Source organism: Prunus persica, chromosome G7 (genome assembly GCF_000346465.2).
Source record: "Prunus persica cultivar Lovell chromosome G7, Prunus_persica_NCBIv2, whole genome shotgun sequence".
In the NCBI taxonomy this organism is placed as follows: domain Eukaryota; kingdom Viridiplantae; phylum Streptophyta; class Magnoliopsida; order Rosales; family Rosaceae; genus Prunus; species Prunus persica.
The window spans coordinates 16,868,927-16,888,930 of record NC_034015.1 but is presented as its reverse complement, the minus strand read 5'-3'; the positions used below and the strand labels follow the sequence as shown (position 1 = coordinate 16,888,930).

At 38.6% G+C, this 20,004-nt stretch overlaps 4 protein-coding genes across 8 annotated transcripts; 2 read left to right on the top strand and 2 right to left on the bottom strand.

Annotated features, from left to right (window-relative positions):
- LOC18769757 (aldehyde dehydrogenase family 3 member F1) lies at nucleotides 4,809–8,406 on the top strand. 4 transcript variants are annotated; one of them, XM_020568081.1, is made up of 11 exons: nucleotides 4,885–5,379; nucleotides 5,499–5,567; nucleotides 5,821–5,917; nucleotides 6,241–6,447; nucleotides 6,619–6,743; nucleotides 6,822–6,926; nucleotides 7,027–7,199; nucleotides 7,396–7,486; nucleotides 7,564–7,713; nucleotides 7,821–8,053; nucleotides 8,244–8,406. In XM_020568081.1, exons 1-11 carry the CDS (start codon nucleotides 5,170–5,172, stop codon nucleotides 8,278–8,280), a joined length of 1,497 nt encoding a protein of 498 aa, XP_020423670.1. In that variant the 5' UTR covers nucleotides 4,885–5,169; the 3' UTR covers nucleotides 8,281–8,406. The 4 variants fall into 4 exon arrangements, with proteins under 4 accessions (XP_007202020.2, XP_020423670.1, XP_020423669.1 ...); XM_020568080.1 differs by having other exon boundaries at nucleotides 8,238–8,406; XM_020568079.1 differs by having other exon boundaries at nucleotides 8,235–8,406.
- Nucleotides 8,388–11,779, bottom strand: LOC109950182. Its single transcript, XM_020568078.1, has 2 exons — nucleotides 11,675–11,779; nucleotides 8,388–10,520 (listed from the first exon to the last, which is right to left on the bottom strand). Exon 2 carries the CDS (start codon nucleotides 10,294–10,296, stop codon nucleotides 8,479–8,481), a length of 1,818 nt encoding a protein of 605 aa, XP_020423667.1. The 5' UTR covers nucleotides 10,297–10,520; nucleotides 11,675–11,779; the 3' UTR covers nucleotides 8,388–8,478.
- On the top strand, nucleotides 11,663–14,350 carry LOC18770257. Of its 2 annotated transcripts, XM_020568082.1 has the most exons (6): nucleotides 11,663–12,172; nucleotides 12,495–12,687; nucleotides 13,097–13,170; nucleotides 13,266–13,364; nucleotides 13,510–13,601; nucleotides 14,262–14,350. In XM_020568082.1, the coding sequence occupies exons 1-5, from the start codon at nucleotides 11,737–11,739 to the stop codon at nucleotides 13,563–13,565; spliced, it is 858 nt and encodes a 285-aa protein (XP_020423671.1). In that variant the 5' UTR covers nucleotides 11,663–11,736; the 3' UTR covers nucleotides 13,566–13,601; nucleotides 14,262–14,350. The 2 variants fall into 2 exon arrangements, with proteins under 2 accessions (XP_020423671.1, XP_007202718.2); XM_007202656.2 differs by lacking the exon at nucleotides 14,262–14,350 and having other exon boundaries at nucleotides 13,510–13,818.
- On the bottom strand, nucleotides 13,713–18,702 carry LOC18770498 (probable methyltransferase PMT27). Its single transcript, XM_007203162.2, has 8 exons — nucleotides 16,651–18,702; nucleotides 16,425–16,574; nucleotides 15,665–15,935; nucleotides 15,466–15,576; nucleotides 15,124–15,298; nucleotides 14,748–15,020; nucleotides 14,458–14,652; nucleotides 13,713–14,376 (listed from the first exon to the last, which is right to left on the bottom strand). Exons 1-8 carry the CDS (start codon nucleotides 18,184–18,186, stop codon nucleotides 14,154–14,156), a joined length of 2,934 nt encoding a protein of 977 aa, XP_007203224.1. The 5' UTR covers nucleotides 18,187–18,702; the 3' UTR covers nucleotides 13,713–14,153.

The following is a 20,004-nucleotide window of genomic DNA, read 5'->3' as shown; positions in this document are numbered from 1 at the left end:
AGCTATAAGGTTAAATTTTACACTGTTGAGACCATGACAGCACAAACACAAGCGTGCTTGTTGCTAAGCTCATCAGTTGAAGTTGATCAAGGCCACTTGAGTTAGTGAGAGGAGCTCAAAATTTATAAAGAGTTTGGATACTAATATACTTTTTTTCAAAGTTTCAAAATGAGTTAGTGCGAAGTGATGAAATTTTTAATATGAAGGTTGAGATTGGAGGAGATAGGAAAAGTTAGGAATTAGTTGGGATGTGGGTTAAATCTACGTATAGGTACTAGAGAAATTTATATGTGTCATGTGCATATATAACTAATGTATTTATAAAGTAACACGTGATAAGAGAAATAAACATAAAAATGTATACATTCATCCATGACATAAAAAGTTAACGATTCTTTCAATTTTAAAATAGAGACTTGAAGTGTGTATCTTTATACATATATTTGAGTCTCTCTTTTGAGACTGAAGCTACAAGCCAGGCTCATCATGCTCAAGGTGTAAATCTCTAATTTACTTTGACCTCAATATCGAGGTTGAATGAGTGAGAGACTTCCAAGATATTAACGTTGTGGGTTAGCACACATCTTATGTCCCATCTCTCTCTCTCTCTCTCTCTCTCTCTCTCTCTCTCTCTCTCTCTCTCTCTCTCTCTCTCTCTCTTCATAGGAGAGACAGGGCTTTTGAAATATCATCAGAATGAGTGAATGTAAATGACCTCTCTGTAATTTAAAAGCTTCATGCCTATATATATGCATGCCTTGGTTTTAGCTCTTGATATTTTCACAATCTGTGATATGGAGTACTTGTTGGCTTCTTGTTTTTGTGTTAGTTTTCTTAAGAGGGCATCTCTTGGACTGCCGATCACTTCATTGGGTTCATATATTTGCCTTAACAATATGTTTAATTAAGCAAAACTTGCTTCATAGGCCGATTGCTTAAAATGGCTCCTAGGCTATCTACCTTGTGGATTTGATTCTGGGCTGCACAGAAACTGATTTGATTGGACAGCCAACAATTAGGCAATTTCCAACCCAATGCCCATGACATCCCTAAAATAGAAAAGTAAATAGAGAAAAATTGTTCTCCTTTCAAATACAACGCAAAAAATGGAAAGTGCATTGTATGTACATATGAGGATGTTGGTCATGTCAAAAAGCAACTAATTCAAATTGTTTGGGGGATGTTGGCCTCTTTGACTCACAACATATAGAAGGTCTTATTAATGATTGTTTAAGCAAGTGACTCTTAAGCGACATGTCTTATTAACGATCAAAAATCATCTACTTGCGTGCGTACCATCTCGGTTATCCTATGAGAGAGTAGCATGGCCCAAATCTAAAGTTTCTGTTCTAAATTCTAATATTTTTTCTTCTTCTCCAAAGTTAGGCTCAAAGCCAAAACATGGAAGCCCAGGCTTGCCTCGACTATGGGCCCGAAAAGACTGCCTTCAAAACAAAACTTGATTTTTTTTTTCTTCTTTTTATTCAGTGAAAGAGATTTTAATCAAGCCATGCATAAAATAAAATACTGCAATTGCAAGCTGAAATCAATTTTGAAATGTGAAAGATTTAATGATTTATTTATTATATGTCCAAGATCACTATGTCACTTGTTAGACCAAAAAAATACAGAATTGCACCGACGAATGATAATTTTCAAATGCCTTGTCATGAACCATAAATGCTTCAACCATATGATATTCTTCTTTTTTCAGTGAATGAAGGAGTTAGCTTACTTAATTGAGATATAAGCTCTGAATTATGCAGGTTACGAACCCTAGGAGGCATGCAGATGCCGACAACACACCGAAAATAATAACATTGGAGGAGGTACATAACTAAATGAAGGTTAAATTAGTATCAACAAAATAAATAAAAAATATTGATATCAATCAATATTGAAGGCTTAGAGCATCTTTAATAGCCTCTTCAATAGTTTTGGAATGCTAAAATAGGTGAGTCACATAATCAAAACCCTCTCTAACAGTCTTGTCAAATTCAATCATCAAAGCTGCAATATCTTTTTATCTTTTTAGAACTGATAAGTTGACATTAACTCTTCAAAACATTTAATTTTACTTTTAAAAAATAAAACCTACCTTGAAAATGTTCAAAACATGCATTTTTTTTTTCAAACAATAAATACATAGATATTTTTCACATTTTTTTATATTTTTCATTCTTTTCCATAACATTGCATTAATTGAATTGAAGAGTTTGTTAGAACATAAATTATTAAAGTAACAAAAAAAGTTTTTCAAATTGTCACGTAGGTCAACAAACTTCAATTTAAAGAGTTTAGGGCTCGTTTGGTAAACAGGCTTGGTTTAGACTGGATTTAGTACTATGTTTGTTTCATGTAATTCTAGTCTTAGATGGGATTGCTAATACCGAGCCCACTAAAAACACCTCCTTAGGAGGGGACTACTAAGCCCATGTAGAAAGAGATGATTAACTAGTCTTATGTTCACCAATGTATAAGATGCATATATTATACTAATAACATATATTACTATTATTATTATTATTATTATAATATACCCATATACACATACATATTAATATTATAATAATAGCATACATGTATATATGTAATATATATAATATTATATATTAATGTACATATATACACGTATAGACACATATACATGTATATATAAACACATATACACATACATATTAATATTATAATAATAGCATACATGTATATATGTAATATATATTATATTGTATATTAATGTACATATATACACGTATATACACATATACATGTATATAAATGAACACATATATACATATATAATATATACAAATACATATTAATATTATAATAAAAGCATACATGTATATATATACACATGTATATACACATATACATATACACACATATATACACATATACATTATATATTTATACTATATGTATATATATTATAATATACATGTATATTATTATTATAACATACCCATATATATTATCTATTACAATATATATATGTATGTATATGTATTATACCCATGTATATATTATAATATATAGATACACCTATATACATGTATATTCGTGTATATATATATATATATACAAGATAGTATTGTGTAACAAACGAGCCTTTAGTTTGCTACTAGTGTTGGAGATGTGATTATGAAATAAATATCTAGGGAGTTATTAATAGCCATCTATTTCATAATTATGACGTGATAATAATGTTAAACCATTGGCCCACTTTCTTTGGATTTCAATTATAGTTTATGGTTATTTGTTAATCGCGACTATGACTTCTTTGTCTGTCCTGCCCCATTAATGTTTTTCGGTAGATAGTGGACTCTAGCTACTGTTTAACTATGTGACAGCAATGAAAAGCCTATTGAAGCTCAACAATAATCCCTATTTTCAACTTTTTATACAGATTTGGCAATTTATTGTATTTGGGCGATTTCTAATTGTTGATCGCAATTACATGACACGTTGTAAAGTTGAACTAGAGAAACGTAACGGGAGAGATTGAGATAAATAGCAGACACATAGAGATTGTCGATTACATACTTTTGACGCTCATTCCTAAGGTAGACAAACCAACAAAAGTTATTGAGTTTCGGCCGATTAGTTTGTGTACAATGATTTATAAGATGATATCCAAGACGATTTCCAAAATTATAGTTAACAGGTTGAAGCCTATTATGCCTCTTATTATCTTCGAGTTTCAAAGCGCGTTTGTCCCTACACGGTTGATTATGGATAACATTATTGCTGCTTTTGAGAGCATACATGCTATTAAACGGCATGGTGGGAGTAAGCTGAAGAAAATGGTATTAAAGCTTGATATGTATAAAGCTTATGACATAGTGGAATGGACCTTTATTGAGGCTATGCTTAAGAGCTTGGACTTTAACGACAGATGGGTGAAGCTAATTATGGATTGTATATCCACTGTTACATACTCTGTCCAAGTTCGGGGGGTGGCTTCGGGAATGATTGTGCCATCAAGGGGGCTGCGCCAAGGAGATCCTCTCTCTCCATATCTGTTTTTAATCTGTGTGGAGGGGTTGTCTGCTTTGCTTTCTAACGCACTCAGAATCAAGCGTATCAGCGGCATTTTTGTGGCTCATGGAGCACCTACTATTTCTCATTTATTTTTTGCAGATGATAGTCTACTTTTTTGTAATGCCCATCTAGCTGATTGTGCTCATTTGCTTTAGATTCTCAGCATGTATGAAAGAGAAACTGGTCGAAAAATTAATTTTGATAAGTATACAGCATGTTTTAGCCCCAACACTGATCCGGTGATGAAGCAACTGATTTCTAAAATGCTTGGAGTGCGGATTGTTACATGTCATGAACACTTAGTCTGCCTACCTTAGCTCAATGCAGCAAATCCCGGATGTTTAATTATGTGCGAGAACAAGTGTGGCGAAAGCTCAATACTTGGTGTAACATCCCACATCGACCAACGGAAAGGGTGTGATGTGCCTTATCTGTACATGTCCACCTCCATCTAGCACGAGACATTTTGGGAGCTCACTGGCTTCGGAGTCATGGGAACTTCGAAGTTAAGCAAGTTGGGGCTAGAGCAATCCCATGATGGGTGACCCACTGGGAAGTTTCTCGTGAGGTCCCAGAAACAAAACCGTGAGGGCAGAGAGGGGGGCCTAAAGCGGACAATATCGTTTGTTGAGGGTTTTTTATGGCAAAGTTTTAATGAGACCACATTAACACCCCCCAAAAATTCGTCTGTAAACTTTTATCGTTTGTTTGGTGCTAGTGATGAATGAAAATTTTATATTTGATAAAAATTAAAAAAATTAAAAATAAATAGCGGACACTGTACACCATTACCTAACTTTTTAAACTGGCTGCTGTTGGACATGTCCTTTGTGACCGGGTAGCACATGTGAACGATCCAAACTAGTTCCTTTTCCATTTATTTCTTGTCGTGGTTTTTCCAGATTGGTAGGTCAAGTAGCATTGATTTCTAGCTCGTTAAACAAGCAAGACGATAAATGAAAACCAAGTGGAGAATGGAACTTGTGTTTGGTTACATCAACACATAAATAGTTGGATTTCTTTTGATGCAACTTCCTTGGTGTCTGCAACTAAAGTTAGTTTTAAAGTTGGTAACAGAGAACCAAACCAATAAAAGTTCTAGACATTCTTGGAGTTTCAGAGCTTATGAATACCACCATGGAAGCAATTACAGAAGTAGAAGAAACATTGTCTGAGCTGAGGCAGACCTTCAAAAGTGGCAGAACCCGAAGTGTTGCATGGAGAAAAAACCAAGTTAGTGCTCTTCTTCAGCTCATCCATGACCAGGAAGACGAGATTTTCAAAGCACTCTATGAAGATCTAGGCAAGCACCCGGTTGAAGTTTATCGGGATGAGGTAGATTGCTTCTTCTTCTTCTTTTTTTATTTTCTTTTTCTCTTTCAAGGCAAAGAAATTAGTTTGTATACAATATCAGAATTGGCTAATTCTGCTTTTGCTATTTCATTGTATTGTAGATTGGAATTGTGAAAAAAACAATCAACTATACTTTGAGCAATTTGGAGAAATGGGTGGCCCCTAAAAAGGTAATTTGATTAAATGATCTGTTGTTGTCATGGCTATGAACCCATGAACTTATGTTCAGACTGAGGGAAGATGACATACACATAGGCCTTAGGGTTTAGCTAAAAATGATTAAGGTGAGATGACAGAGTAAAACTGGTAATGAGATTTCAACCCTCCCATGATCCCATATCCTCACTTGCCTCCGTACACTAAAACTGATTTGGGGTTTCTGGTTATTGTCTATGTGAATTGCTGGCATTTTGATATTGGCAGAGTCGATTACCGTTGCTTTTGTTCCCCACAAGCGGAGAGGTGCTGCCTGAACCACTCGGCGTGGTTCTCATTTTTGCATCTTGGAACTTCCCAATAGGTGAGTCCAGTTATATCCGGATCTTTGACATGATTGTTTCTTTTGATACACAAGAAGGAAGGAATTCAGCAGTTTCTCAAGTGACAACATTTGTAATTGTAACACTAGCGAAAACTGTTTGAATTTTGTTATGTTGATATAAGCTTCTCACATGGAAATATCTCTCGAGTTTTGAGACTTCTGTTGATGCATTAGGCATCCAAGACACGCTGCTTCTACCTTCCCAACTTGGCAATAACAATATCATAAAACTGCGTGTATTAGATTTTTGTTAACAGTTTAAAGGACAAAGTAGAAAAGCTCATGTTCTGCTATTTATGCAGCCTTGGGATTGGACCCTGTGATAGGAGCAATATCTGCAGGGAACACAGTGGTTCTAAAACCTTCAGAACAAGCACCGGCTTGCTCTTCTTTTCTTGCCAACACTATCCCTCAATACATGGACTCTAAAGCCGTTAGAGTTATTGAGGGTGGAGCAGAAATTAGTGAACTACTCCTGCAGCAGAAGTGGGACAAGATATTCTTTACCGGTATAGATCTCCACAATCACCTCAGAGTATAGAATTTCTTTCACAATTAACAGATTTCCTTATCATTCCTGGTTTCTTTGGTGATCTCATGAAGATGATCAAGAATGCAATACATACAACTGTCATCAATAACACTTTGCTTCAAACACTAATTTGCCTCTCACAATTCAGGAAGTCCGCAGGTAGGGCGCATTGTCATGTCTGCAGCTGCAAAGAATTTAACACCTGTTACTCTAGAGCTGGGTGGAAAATGCCCTACTATCCTAGATTCCTTCTCCAATCCTTCAGACTTAAAGGTTTTCTGAGTTGCTTTATTTTGGTGCCTCTTTAAACTATAAATTTACTCGTATTAAATGCTTTTTTTTGCCCTGAAGGTGGCTATCAAAAGAATTGTAGGAGGGAAGTGGGGACCTTGCAATGGGCAGGCATGTATAGGAGTTGATTATATACTCATCGAGGAAAAGCTTGCTTCCACTCTGGTAAACTTGTCTTGAATAAATTCTTTGATTTATAGTTATGCAAGGCCTAATGGTCCGTTGGCTTTGAGATGATTTCATATCCTAGTTGTATGTCTTTTAGATCGAATTACTAAAGAAAACAGTCAAGAGATTTTATAGTGATAGCCCCAAAGACTCAAAGTGCATAGCCAGAGTCATAAATAGGGGCCATTTTGAGCGGCTGCGCAATCTCCTCAAAGACCCTCTTGTGGCAGCTTCCATTGTACATGGCGGTTCACTTGATGAAGAAAATCTGTAAGTTCTCAATCCTTTTAGTCGGTTTTTTGAATTGGATAAGATAACTCAGATATCTTACTTTGTGTGGTGTCGGCTTTTTCTTTCCCCCCTGGCTTGAAGTTTGTAGTTTAACAATGCTTTGCTGGTCTGGCCCAAGCAACAAAATAATTAGTCTCTGTAGACGCTTATCGGTTTTGTTCTGCAAACTTTTCAGGTTCATCGAGCCAACAATCCTGTTAGATCCTCCACTTGATGCTGCAATCATGACTGAAGAAATTTTTGGTCCACTGCTTCCAATAATCACGGTGAGAATTGCTATACCCCTTTTGTGAATATTAACTTCTCCAGTTCTCAAAAACGTCCTTTTTGTCTATTTTTACAGTTGAAAAGCATTCAAGAAAGCATAGAATTCATCAACTCAAGGCCAAAACCTCTAGCCATTTATGCCTTCACTAAAGATGAAGAATTCAGGCAACGAATTCTATTGGAAACATCCTCAGGAAGTGTGATTTTCAACGACGTCTTGATTCAGGTAATGCATTTGTTATTTTCTAAGTGTTTTCCTTTTTCCTATTTGCTTTTCAAAACAATAAAAGGGGGCCAAAAACCTAACTACACTACACATCTTTCTATGTACAGTTTATCTGTGATGCTCTACCCTTTGGTGGTGTTGGTCAGAGTGGCTTTGGCAGGTACCATGGGAAGTATTCTTTCGATACTTTCAGCCATGAGAAAGTAGTCATGCGAGGAAACTTCATCGTTGAACTTGAGCCTAGATATCCTCCATGGAATGACTTTAAAATGAATTTTTTCAGATTGGCCTACAATTTGGATTACTTGGGTCTACTTTTGCTCTTCCTGGGACTTAAAAGGTAGAATTTTCATTGGGTCATACAAGTGATCTACAAACTATAGTTATAGTCCTATTCCTATATCTTTATTTCGTCACGTCGATTTGGAACAAACTTGCCTGTTTTACTTATTGAGTGCTTGTAAATTTGTGCTGTATGTTTTCTGAAATATGTAGTTTGATACTCTTTACCATTTGTTAAGAAGTAATAGGTTAACTGGAGTCTCACAAAAGCAATGCAATACCTGAAAGTATGCAAGGAACTTTCTCCTACTACACCATCATGGAAACCAAAAGCATCTCGGAGCACAGGAAGAAAATTAAGACATGAGCAAACACAATATGTACCAAGGAAATTGATAAAGCAATATTATTCCAAATTTCATAAAAGTGAACTGGGTTTCGTCACAATCCGAAAAGTGCCTCTGACCTCTATGGCCATTTCTTCTATTTCAATTTTTTTATAGTTAATATTCTAGATTTTCCCAAGTCTGGAAATTGGCCTTCATCTATTTCGAATGAAGCAGGCTTTTTCACAGGTTGTTGCCTTGAACGATGCCCTTCAAATCTACCATCCGTCTGTGAATGATGTCCTTTAAATCTGCTGTCTCCCTGTGAATGATGTCCTTCAAATATACCATTCCTTTGTGAATGATGATGTCCTTCAAATCTACCATCCCTTTGTGAATGATGATTTCTTTCAAATCTACCATCCCTCTGTGAATGATGATGTGCTTCAATTCTACCATCCCTCTTTGAATGATGATGTGTCTCAATTCTACCATCCTTCTGTGAATCATGTCCTTCAGTAGCACCATCCTTCTTGTTTTGTGGTCGGTGGAATTCATTGATGTTAATAGTCTGTGTCTTATTCTTCACGTTAGCACCATCTTTCTTCCTGTTCACCTCTGCAGACTTATCTTGGGGCTTGGGGACAGAGACCTTCTTCTCCTCCAATTTCTTCTTCCCAATAACTCGCATCAACTCAAATTCCTTAACAAGAGTCTCAGTCCTATCACAATCGCCATCAGAGCTTTTTTTCACAACTTCCACATCCTTTTTCTTGGCAACCTCCTTCTCATATTCTTTCAAAGTGAATGTATCAGTAAACTTTTTCTGAACAGAAAAAGAACTTACAGCAGCACCGGTACCTTCAGGAGCTGCTGCTGCTGCATTGTTGTCACCTTGGTTTTTGATAGCCTCTGCTTCCTTTTTTTGCCTCTTCAGCTTTCTCCGTAGACTTCCATTAATGTTCGGCTTTTTCTTTCCTTCAGAAGAACTCTTGTTGCTGCTTACATTGACGCCATTACTCTGTACCTGTTGCTGCGTATTCCCCTCTTCCACACCACCCTGTTCTTGTTGCTCCTTCTCCACAACAACTTGAGCCCCTTCCTCCTTCTCCAACACCAACCCATTATTGTTACCATGGTTATTTTCAGCTTCAAAGTATCTTCCTCTTCCTTGGTAACCATTACCTCTCCACCGCCTACCCCTCTCATCCCGAAAACCGCATTGAGCCCTCTGGTGATCATAATTGCCATTATAACCCCCATTAACCCTTCCATAATTTTGGCCTCCATCTTCTACGTGGCTCTGAACCCTCCCTTCATAACCACCATTACCCTCTTGGTAATGTCGCCTCGGATAATTATAACCGTGATTAGCCCTTCCATAATTTTGGCCTCCATTATTAATCTTTCCTCCTTCTACATGGCTCTGACCCCTCCCTTCATAACCACCACTACCCTCTTGGTAATATCGCCTCGAATAATTATAACCGTGATTAGCCCTTCCATAATATTGGCCTCCATTAGCCCTCTGAGGAGGGCCACTGTAATTATTGGACCTCTCAGAGCCAGTACTAGCAGTACTGGACACAGGTCTTACAGCTTTAGGATCAGGATCAGCACCATTCTGGGACTGGCCAGTAATTGGACCAGACTCTGCTGAATCCTTAACCTGCACTCCGTTGCCTTGGCCTTGATCTTGATCTTTGTTTTTGCAAAGAACAATCTGGCTTTTGAGAAAACTGCGGGGAAGCACAAGACGCTTTGCTCGAATTGGCCGGGGATTAGAGTACCAAAACTCTGTCTTCCGCTGCCCTTGTGGCTTCTTCAGTTTTTTCTCCTCCTTCCCCTTCTTCTTTTTCTCCTCTTCCTTGTACTTCTTCACTACTGCCATAAATGCATCCTCCGCCTTCGCATCCACAATGCCGATCAGCTCATTCTCATCCAAGAGGTTGAAAGAGTTAGTGAATGTCGCCATGATGGAATCAAAAGCAGGTTTTGCCTAAGCAAATAGTGAGGGCTTTGCTAGGGTTTCTTATATCAAAGAGAGACCCTTAGAAATTACAAGGAAAGGTCTCTCATCTTGGCTCTATTTATAGAGACTCAATCCTTGCTCTGCCCCCCATTTACTCGCTTTTTTTTTTTTTTGGTCTGAACCCCCCATTTACTCGCTTTGCTTGCTCCCCAAGCCAAAATCAAATCCTGCAGTTGTCCCTTTCCGTTAGTAATTGATTCCTACTTGCTCCCCAAGCAAAACATAGGGAAACCAAAAACAAAATAAAAAAAGCTTTATTGTATGTACTTTTTTCTTACACTTGTTTTTTTGTTGATGAAAATCTTACCTTCTTTATTATTTAGGCTTATTATCACAAAACGTCCATAAAGTTTACGAAATTATCAAATTGCATCCTTACAATTTTTTTTATGTCATTTGTGGTCCTCAAGATTAGTATGTGTGATCATAAATGATCCCTACCGTTAGGTTCCATAAAAAACTCCGTTAATTTGCTGACGTGGCATATATGTATATCACAAAATATCCCTTAGGTTCACGCACGCACCTATTACAAATGGCCCCTGCAAATTTTTTTAAATTTTTTAATTTAAAATTCATTAAATTTTGGTTTTTTTTATATAAATTTTTATGATTTTTAAATATATATATATTATATTTTAAATACATGTGACACTATATTATTGTAGATGTGGGCTCTATATGTATGCCACATCAACAAACTAATGGAGTTTTTTAAAAATAATTTAAAATTTATAAAATTTAAAAATGAAAAAAACTAAAGATTTAGGGTTCATAAATGGTCCTCAAGATTAAAATCCTTCTATAAATGATTTTTTTTTATTTATAAATAATTTAAAAAAGAAAACCAAAATTTTATTAATTTAAATGAAAAAATGAAAAAAAATTTGTAAGGACCATTTGTGATAGGTGTGTGAACCTCAGGGATGTTTTGTGATATATATATGCCACGTCAGCAAACTAACGAAGTTTTTGACGGAACCTAATAGCAGAGACTATTTATGATCGCATATACTAACCTTGAGGACCACAAATGACACAAAAAAACATTAAGGATGCAATTTGATAGTTCGTAAACCTTAGGGACGTTTTGTAATATTAAGCCTTGTTATAAAAATCTCCTGGAGGAGACCAAACAAATTCAATAGCCACCACGTGTCCCGGAGGAGGATAAAAAGACTAAAATAGCCCTGGTAAAAACTGGGCTAGGTCCCCATCTGAGCCCAACACACCTGTACTTGGGCTCCGGCCCATCTATCGAATTATAATGCAACTTAAAACCAATTAAATAAGCTCACGTGGAGAATCTCAGTATACCCACCTCGTGAAGACTTTGACCACCACCATTCCATTACGAGTACATTGAATCCTAAGCAGCCGTGTATGGACACGGCCGCGCATCGTCGTTGTCTGCGCGCGCTCATACCGTACACCCCAGCGCCAGCCAATCACAAACCGCCAGAAATAGAGAATGCCCGAACCCACACGTGCCTGGCCATGAGAGGAGGAGCTATAAGCATCAGAATCTCCAGACTCAACCCAGCGCGACCACGACGACCCTTCTGCGTTCGCGCCACCACCACCGCCCAGAACTCCATGGACGACCGCGAAGGCGATGCAGCTAAAAAGACCCAAGCCACTCAACCAATCGAAGCAGCGAAGTCGAAGGAAGAAGAATTGAAACCCGTCAAGGAAGCGGTTCCTCCGCCGCCGCCCCCCGAGAAGCCGGAGCCCGGCGATTGCTGCGGAAGCGGATGCGTCCGGTGCGTCTGGGATGTGTATTACGACGAGCTCGACGAATACAACAAGCTCTACAAAAGTGATGAAAACTCCAATTCTTGATTTTTGCTTCGTTCGATTGGCTTCAATTTGATTGATGATGTTGTAGATTTGAAGATATTTGTATTCTGGATTTGATTATAGATTTGTTTAATGAAATTCATAATCACCCAAAATGAAATCCTTTGTATAATCTGCTGTGAATCTGTGATGCTTGAAAACTTAAAAATGAAAATTTTGAAAATTGGGGGAATGTTATTATTGGGGCTGCTAATTAATGGGCCAGGCCCACGGGTTTCTTTATGCAATTCTGAATCTTGATATAATGGGAGAATAATAGAATGGTGGGAATGTCATAACAGAGCGATCGTCGTGTCGTCGTGGGAAGATGCGTAGGTTTGAGTTGTTGGGCTGTGCTGCGATCGCGGCGGTGGCGGCGGCTCTGGTATTGTTGGGAAACGTCGTCGTCGCGGAAGCTTCGACTTCGCCTTCGGCGTTCGTACAAAATGTCATCTACTCCAACAAGATTGCCATCTTCTCCAAATCCTATTGCCCGTACGTTACGTTCTATCTCTGTTGCTTGTTCGTTTTAGTTTTTGTGATAAATTTGAGGTCTTGGGGTTGGGGTCTTAATTGGGATTTCTGAAGGCGATCAAATTGGAATTTGAGAGTTACGAGTAGGTCAATTTGATAATTATGAGAGAGTGTTAATGTCGAGGAAAGATGATACCGTCATCTTGATTATCAATAAGAAATTTTTCATTGTCATGGTATTGTTGCATTGTTGTCTAATTCTGGGAAGTGAATTGGTGCGTTTCATCTGCTAAATCTTCAGTTTTCTGTTATTGAAATAGTTCGTAAGTTGAGTACAAATGTTTAGAAAAAGAACTCTGTGCATGCCCTTGTGTGTGAATATAAGTGATGTTGGAATGAGGGATTGTGTGCTGTGCTGTTTTGCTGCTAGGTATTGCTTGCGTGCCAAGCGCATATTCAGTGAATTGCATGAGCAACCTTTTGTCGTCGAACTTGATCTTCGAGGTATGACATAGCTATGGCTTTTATGAATCTTTGAGCAGCTGCTTCTCCATAATGTGAAAAAGGTTTGGATTAATTTTCGAAATGTACTTGTTTAGATGATGGAGCCCAAATTCAGAGTGTTCTGCTAGATATAGTAGGCCGAACCACTGTCCCGCAAATATTTGTGAATGGAAAGCACATTGGCGGCTCTGATGGTGAGCTCTCATCTGTGTTTCTGTTTGCTTGCATGTTTGCGTGTGCTATTAAATATGTTTTCCCTTCCTTCTTTGCCCTGTGGTCAGTTGTTCATCTGCATTGTTACCTTCAGTCTACTTTTTAACTTGTGATTTTACAATTCAGACCTCAAAGCTGCAGTTCTGAGTGGTCAACTTCAGAAACTTCTTAGTATCAGTTGAGGAGATATAAATGAAGCTGCATATGGCGATTAATGAGTTAGTTCTGTGACTTTGAAGTTGCTAAAATGATTGGTGACTGCAAAATAATTATCAATGTAGTATTGAATTTGCTTGACCTCATGGGTTTTGGGCATGATTTGACTGTTATTAGTGGCTTAAAAGACTCATTTGATAACTCGCCGCCATCGTAACAATGTTCTTCCGTTATAATCCCTCACAGACAAATATCACAATTGATCAACTATTAGCAACCTGTGTTTTCTGTTCTGCAATCCAGATTGAATCACTAACAACTGTCCCTCTTGTTGATGAGACCAATATAGAAGTGACAGTGCTTTCATTTTCCAAACGAATGTAATGTATGGTTTCTTGCATTTATGTTTTCAACGATTACATATGTATCTCACAGGGTTACATGCAATTAACAACATGAACAAATACATCTCTTTCTTGTTCAGTTCATGTAGCGAAATTAGTTTGCATCCAAAACGACCTTAATGCTAGAAATTTGTTACCACATCAACAGTTCCGGCCTACAAACAGTCTGAGAGCACCATATATGAGCCGAATGCTCTGTTTCTTTGAATGTTAAGAAGAATTTCTATCTGCATATGTGTTTGGCCGCCATTTGCCTTTCTGTGCACTGAGCATCCCTTCTTGGTTTTTGGAGACGGTTAGACTAACCTCCCAATGCAGGGACTTCAACAAGTTCTCAACCTCCCCGATTGTGCTGGACTCATCACGGACTATGAGTTTACCTCCAGGCCTGACAATCCTATCAATCTCTGCCAGTACCGGAGGAAGTTTGCATCTGCGACAACCAAAACAGGTACGGTTACCATGAATTCAAGATCACAATAGTGTTTAGAATTATGAATGTGACGAGTTGTACCTCTTTTTAAGCCTTGAAAATAGATGGTCTGCATGGAGTAGGTCATAGGTTCTGGGATAAGTGCTAAAGGATTCACACCAGTCATGGTATATTCCAAAAAGACCGCGTTCATAGATTATGGGAAGTGTATCTGGTGAATCTATATTCACCACATTCATGACCCACACTTTAAGGTCCTTCAAAGCTGCAGCAAACCTGCACTCACATAAGCACAACTTAGTTGAGATTACCACTTAGAACTAAGTAAAACAATTAGATTAATATAAGATCATCCTAATTAGTAGTAGTACCCTCCGTAAACAGCTCTCATGTCCATGACATTTCTGACATTGGACCAATTAATGCCCAAACTTTTGATGTAAGTGTTATTGATGACTCTTTTCCAGTGTTCATAATCTCTTGCAAAATCTTGGGGTGCTGGCTTCCCATAGATGCCCATCTGGGAGCTGTTTAACCAGTAAGGAGGAGTCTGCAGTCGACTCGGCCATTTCTCAGGCCATTGAGTCCCTCTCTCCGATTTGTCAATCGGTGCCTGGTGCATGCATGCCTGCAGAGGTACGTACCTGCACAAAATACCCGAGTCATGATCAACTTGGCTGATCTAGTGATCTTAATCTTATTATGATCAACTTAGGCTATAAAACTAAGTCATTAATGGAAATTTACCAGGCAGCATTGGGGTCATCATCGTTGTTGCACATAGGAGGCTGCTTTTGCTTTCTTTGCTCATAGCACTGATTTGAGGTGGGTTTGCGGTAGATGGCAGCCGCAACCAAATTTACCTTATCATTCTTGATGGCAACAACCTCCCAACACATGGACGCCGTCAGCGCAGACATTTCTACAAAATTGAAACATTCTCTTATCGAAATACTCTAGCATCGAATGTTGTCAAACAGTCAATTTAACAAATGGTACGAGATTGACAGTGTGCCAATATATATAACGGGACAAGGGAACATTTTCCGCTACACTATACATGTTACATGAAAAAGTTTGGTTCCCTACCCTTCCAAATTTCTACATCTTCTTTCTCCTTGCGGTAAACAGGAGTGGCTGACCACACAAAGTAACCCCCAGGCCGTAAAACCCGATTCAATTCCAAAAGTAGCATACCACCTGCAATGGTACATAAAAGAAATTGCTTAACCTTGTATATAATCAAGGGGAAAAACATTCCAGAAAGATCGAAGCAGATTAAATGAACCTTCGTTGTGCCAAGGGACCCTGCAACGGGCGCAATGAACGACATCGAAGACCCTGCTGGGGAAGGGAAGCCTCTGGGAACCCATGACGGCAGAGATTGCAGGTATGCCCCTTTCAAGGGCAAACTGAACTTGAGCCTCATGCTCATCTTTGGGTGCAATTGACATTGTTAGAACGTCTCTGTCGAAAAGATAACCCCCAAAGCTAGCAACCCCACACCCGACGTCCAATATTACTCGAGTGTTCTTTCCCCATGCGATGCCCGGTACTGCCTGCATTTAACCAACAGCATTAATTTCTTCATCTTACCACTCAATTTTTGCCAAACTTTAGGCTCCGATTTGAGCAAATTAATTAATTAAAACATTCCTAGATCTGTGATTGGTGTTAATGTTAAGTATAAACTTGTCATCAACTCATGTTATGAAATGTGAATTTATTACATTATGTTGCGGTTTCTATTATCATGCAATAATTTATCGTAAATAAATATAATTTAATTAGTAATATAGTATGTTCAATTGAATGACTGTTATGTCTAGTCACTTACGTGCACACGTGAGTGATTTCTAACCGTAGATATATCTAAATTTCATAATGGAGTTCACATACATGAACGACATAAATTAGCTAACACATCAAGATCTATCATGTGATCAATTCACGTGGATTAAAACTATAGTACTTCTTGCATTACTAGTATACGTGTGATAAAATGGTTTTATTTTAGAAATTTTTATCAAAGATGAAGAGATGCTTACGTTTTGAAGGAAGTCAATGTACACGAGGGCGCCATGTATGAACTGGGTCCCACCACCAGGAAAAGTCAACAATTCACCGGACACCTTAACCCAGTTCTGGTGGCCCTTTACCTCCGCCAGCAATGTGTGCGGTACATTATGATACCATATCTGCCAGACCACAATAAAAAAGTTACATACCCACTCATCCAACCGTTGGATTAATTTCAATCAACGGCATACGCACCTTGTCTCTGCTTTCCGGCCACTCGATAGATCTCTTGTAGCCTTCGGGGAGTGGGACCAGGCAAGTGGGCCCCTCCTGAGGGCAATGCCTCTCGCGGTGCTCGAAGTGTTTGGTCGTACGCAATTGTTTCAAAGCTTTCTCGTTATCCAAACAAGGTATATAATCGGGACCCGCAGTGACGTTGCAATTCTGCCACGTGTAACCGTAGATGCCATCCTGACCGTCGGTTTCGTCCTTGCGCCTCTCCTTCTGGTTCTCCGACTGGTCTGCTTGCGTGGACCACGACTTCTTAGACTCCTTCGACTCCTTGGGAATGCCTGAGTTGTCCCCGCCCAGTAACGAATCGCCCGAGTTGGACTCAGTAGCTCCCTGCTTGCTTTGATCAGCTGCATTGCCGGCCTGCTTTTGCTGAGAGTCAGTGTCTTGTTGGGTTTTTTCTGGGCTCTGTTTATTTTGATCAGAAGGTGTTTGAGAAAAATTCTGACCATCAGATGCCTTGTTTTGTACTAGCAGGGTCGTCGTCATTGCATGGTTCGTCACGTCTGAAAATTGCACTTCACCGATTTTGGTCATGTTGGATTCTGAATTTTGTTGCTCTTGCTTTTGCTGTTGTTTCTGTTGTTCTTTTGCTTGCTGTTGTTGATCACTCTCTGAAGTCTCATTTTGAGATTGCTGTTTATCTGATGATTGCTTTTGGGACTCTTGTTGTTGCTGACCTTGTTGTGCTGTACCTTGTTGCTGATCTGCAGTATCTGATTTTTTGTCATTCTGAAAATCTTGAGAACTTCTTTCTCTGCTTTCAGAATTGTTATTATTTGTTTCTTGCTGATCTTGAGACTTGCTCTCCGAATTAATCATTTGATCATTTCCAGAACTACTGCCTTCTCCATTGCTTGTAAACATTTTCTGGTTGTTCTGATCAGATTGATCTTCAGAACCCTTCCGGCTGTTCTGATCGGATTGATCATCAGAACCCTTCTGGCTGCTGACGCTCTGTTCATCATGGTCAGCTTGTTGTTGGCTATGTTCAGCCACTGAGCTGGTCTGGTCCTCAGACAATTGGCTCTGGCTAATTTCTTTCTCCTTTTGATCCTGCAACTCTTCGCTAACTTGATCTTGTTTATTATCACCACCTCCACTACTATTTTGATCTTGTGTGCTACTGCCCTTTGATGAGTTGTTGGGTAGATCATCAGATTTGATGGCGTCGTCTGGGAGATCACCGGGGTTGTCTTCAAAGGCCTTAGGGTTTTCACTATTGTTATTACTATTGTCATTGCTGGTGCTTTTGGTGATCACTTGGGCCTGATCATCTTCGGAGGAAGCCATGTTCAATGCGGTGTTGGTTGTGTCATCTGTGGAGGCTGTCGTGGCGATTCGAGTACTTCTGTTGGTGGTTTGTGGTGGAACTCCTGTATTAGAGTAGTTGAGCATCCATACAGCAAAAACACATACTGCTATGAACACCGTAATCGTAACAGTTGAGGCGTAAGAATTTGATGATGACGACGACCGCTTGTTACTGCGTGACCTCATTGTGCTCTCTGTATCAGTGTGTGTGAGAGAGAGACAGAGAGAGATGAGGATTTGAGTTGTATTTTTGTGGGAAGAAAAAGAAAAGGATCTAGTTAGTGTGATTAGTTTGTATAGAGGGATCTGTGTTTGTGGAGGAAGATGAAAGTGAACATCGCAATTGAGAGAGACAGAGACAAATTCTAAGTTGGAATGTCTCAAGATCCAAAGGAGTCGGAAAAGGGAATTTGTTATACAACAAATATTTTCTTTTTTCCATGCAAACTAAGCAAATATTGCATGCATAATATATGTATATGTGTGTGTGAGAGTAAGATTGCTTGAGCACACTTCCATGTAAATTGAAGTGTTGGGTTCCATGCAAGCAGTGAAAGTGGAGAGAACCAAAAAAAAAAAAAAAAACTTGTAGTGAGGCCCAAACCACACTGAGAAAACAAAAACTGGGCCTTGAGCAGCCTCGTAGGGCACTTTAAAGATCCCCATCATTGAGACCCAAGTACGAAAATTTGGCTTATGTGCTTGGAGTCATTTGATAGTGAGGGCTTAAAATATGGCACTTAGTTAAGGTCCTATTTTTTAATTGTTGGATCAAATCTGTTAGCTGTTAGATCAAATTGGTTAGTCTAATCCAATAATTAAGAGATAGAACCTCACCTAAGGGCCATATTAAGACTCTCACTACAGAATTCTTGTATGTGCTTGATATTTAGAGCTTGATCAAAGTCTATAGCCCAAAAAGGGGAAGGGTGAAGTATTCTATCACCGAAGTTATAAACCTTCTTTCTATGATGTTTACTTAAATGAGGATAAGATGTTTGATTAATTAACATTTTCCATGTTAATTAAACACAAAATAACCAAAAAAGAAATGCGAGCAAAAGATAGCAGGTTCAAAATGAGTGGTCAAGGTATAGGCATGTATATATGTTTCAGGTCCCGACTCCCATTGATATAAAACACACCTTTTGCCCCCTTAATTAAAGACACATGCATGCTTTCTATGAAAACCAAGTACTCTCCTTCAGTCTATATATCTAGAGGGATAGGGAAGATGTGCAGGCCAGTCCACTGAAAATGATATATATTAGCTAGTCTCGTGATCTTCCTTAGGGTAAGGTAAAGACCATGCCCAATAATAAACTCAAAAGAAACCATATATATAGAATAGCGCCAAATTTCAATCCATAAGCTATATATAGACTTGCATTTGCATATGATCACTCAATTACATGCATGCGTTTCAGGTGACAGCGCCTCTATTCTATCTCAAGGGGGCCTCACCTAGCTAGTTTATTAGAGCATTTACAGTTGGGGACTGTATAATGAGGTGTATGTTAAATATACACCTGTTGTGATCGGAATCACCAGCAATGGGGGGTGTAAATGAATGTATAATTACATAACCACCATGAGATGTAAATTTAGATGCAATTGTACATCTTTTTTTACATCTCTTGCGAGTAAGACCCAGCTGAGAAAAGGAGAGGAAAAATAGAAAAAAGTATTTACATCTTTAGATTTACATCATTTTCGATTGGAGCAAAAAACTTATTTACACACTGTAAAGGGGATGTAAAAGTGGCTTTACACCCCCGAAAATACACCCCCCCCCCCTCCCCCCAACTGTGGATGCTCTTACCATGATCTCTCATGCACCCATTTAATAATTTGGTTTCACCGCAAAGAATCCACTAGTGTAGTGATCTGGAGCAATTGCTCTCTCCGGAAATGTCATGAGTTCGAATCCTAGCATCCGTGTAGTGTGTGAGTTTAGTATAATATCGTCCCTCTCAATAAGAAAGGTCTTTTAAGAAAAAACCA

Bases quoted from the DNA above. Each gene is read 5' to 3' on its own strand.
- LOC18769757 (XM_020568079.1), top strand. From the start codon at position 5,170: ATGAATACCACCATGGAAGCAATTACAGAAGTAGAAGAAACATTGTCT. The intron at 6,744-6,821 runs GTTTTCTGAGTT...TTTGCCCTGAAG, and splicing joins CCAATCCTTCAGACTTAAAG to GTGGCTATCAAAAGAATTGT. The intron at 7,200-7,395 runs GTAAGTTCTCAA...CAAACTTTTCAG, and splicing joins TCACTTGATGAAGAAAATCT to GTTCATCGAGCCAACAATCC.
- LOC109950182 (XM_020568078.1), bottom strand. From the start codon at position 10,296: ATGGCGACATTCACTAACTCTTTCAACCTCTTGGATGAGAATGAGCTG.
- LOC18770257 (XM_020568082.1), top strand. From the start codon at position 11,737: ATGGACACGGCCGCGCATCGTCGTTGTCTGCGCGCGCTCATACCGTAC. The intron at 12,688-13,096 runs GTACGTTACGTT...TTTTGCTGCTAG, and splicing joins TTCTCCAAATCCTATTGCCC to GTATTGCTTGCGTGCCAAGC. The intron at 13,171-13,265 runs GTATGACATAGC...GTACTTGTTTAG, and splicing joins CGTCGAACTTGATCTTCGAG to ATGATGGAGCCCAAATTCAG.
- LOC18770498 (XM_007203162.2), bottom strand. From the start codon at position 18,186: ATGAGGTCACGCAGTAACAAGCGGTCGTCGTCATCATCAAATTCTTAC. The intron at 16,575-16,650 runs GTGCGTATGCCG...GTGGTCTGGCAG, and splicing joins GGCCGGAAAGCAGAGACAAG to ATATGGTATCATAATGTACC. The intron at 15,936-16,424 runs GTAAGCATCTCT...GGTTAAATGCAG, and splicing joins ACATTGACTTCCTTCAAAAC to GCAGTACCGGGCATCGCATG.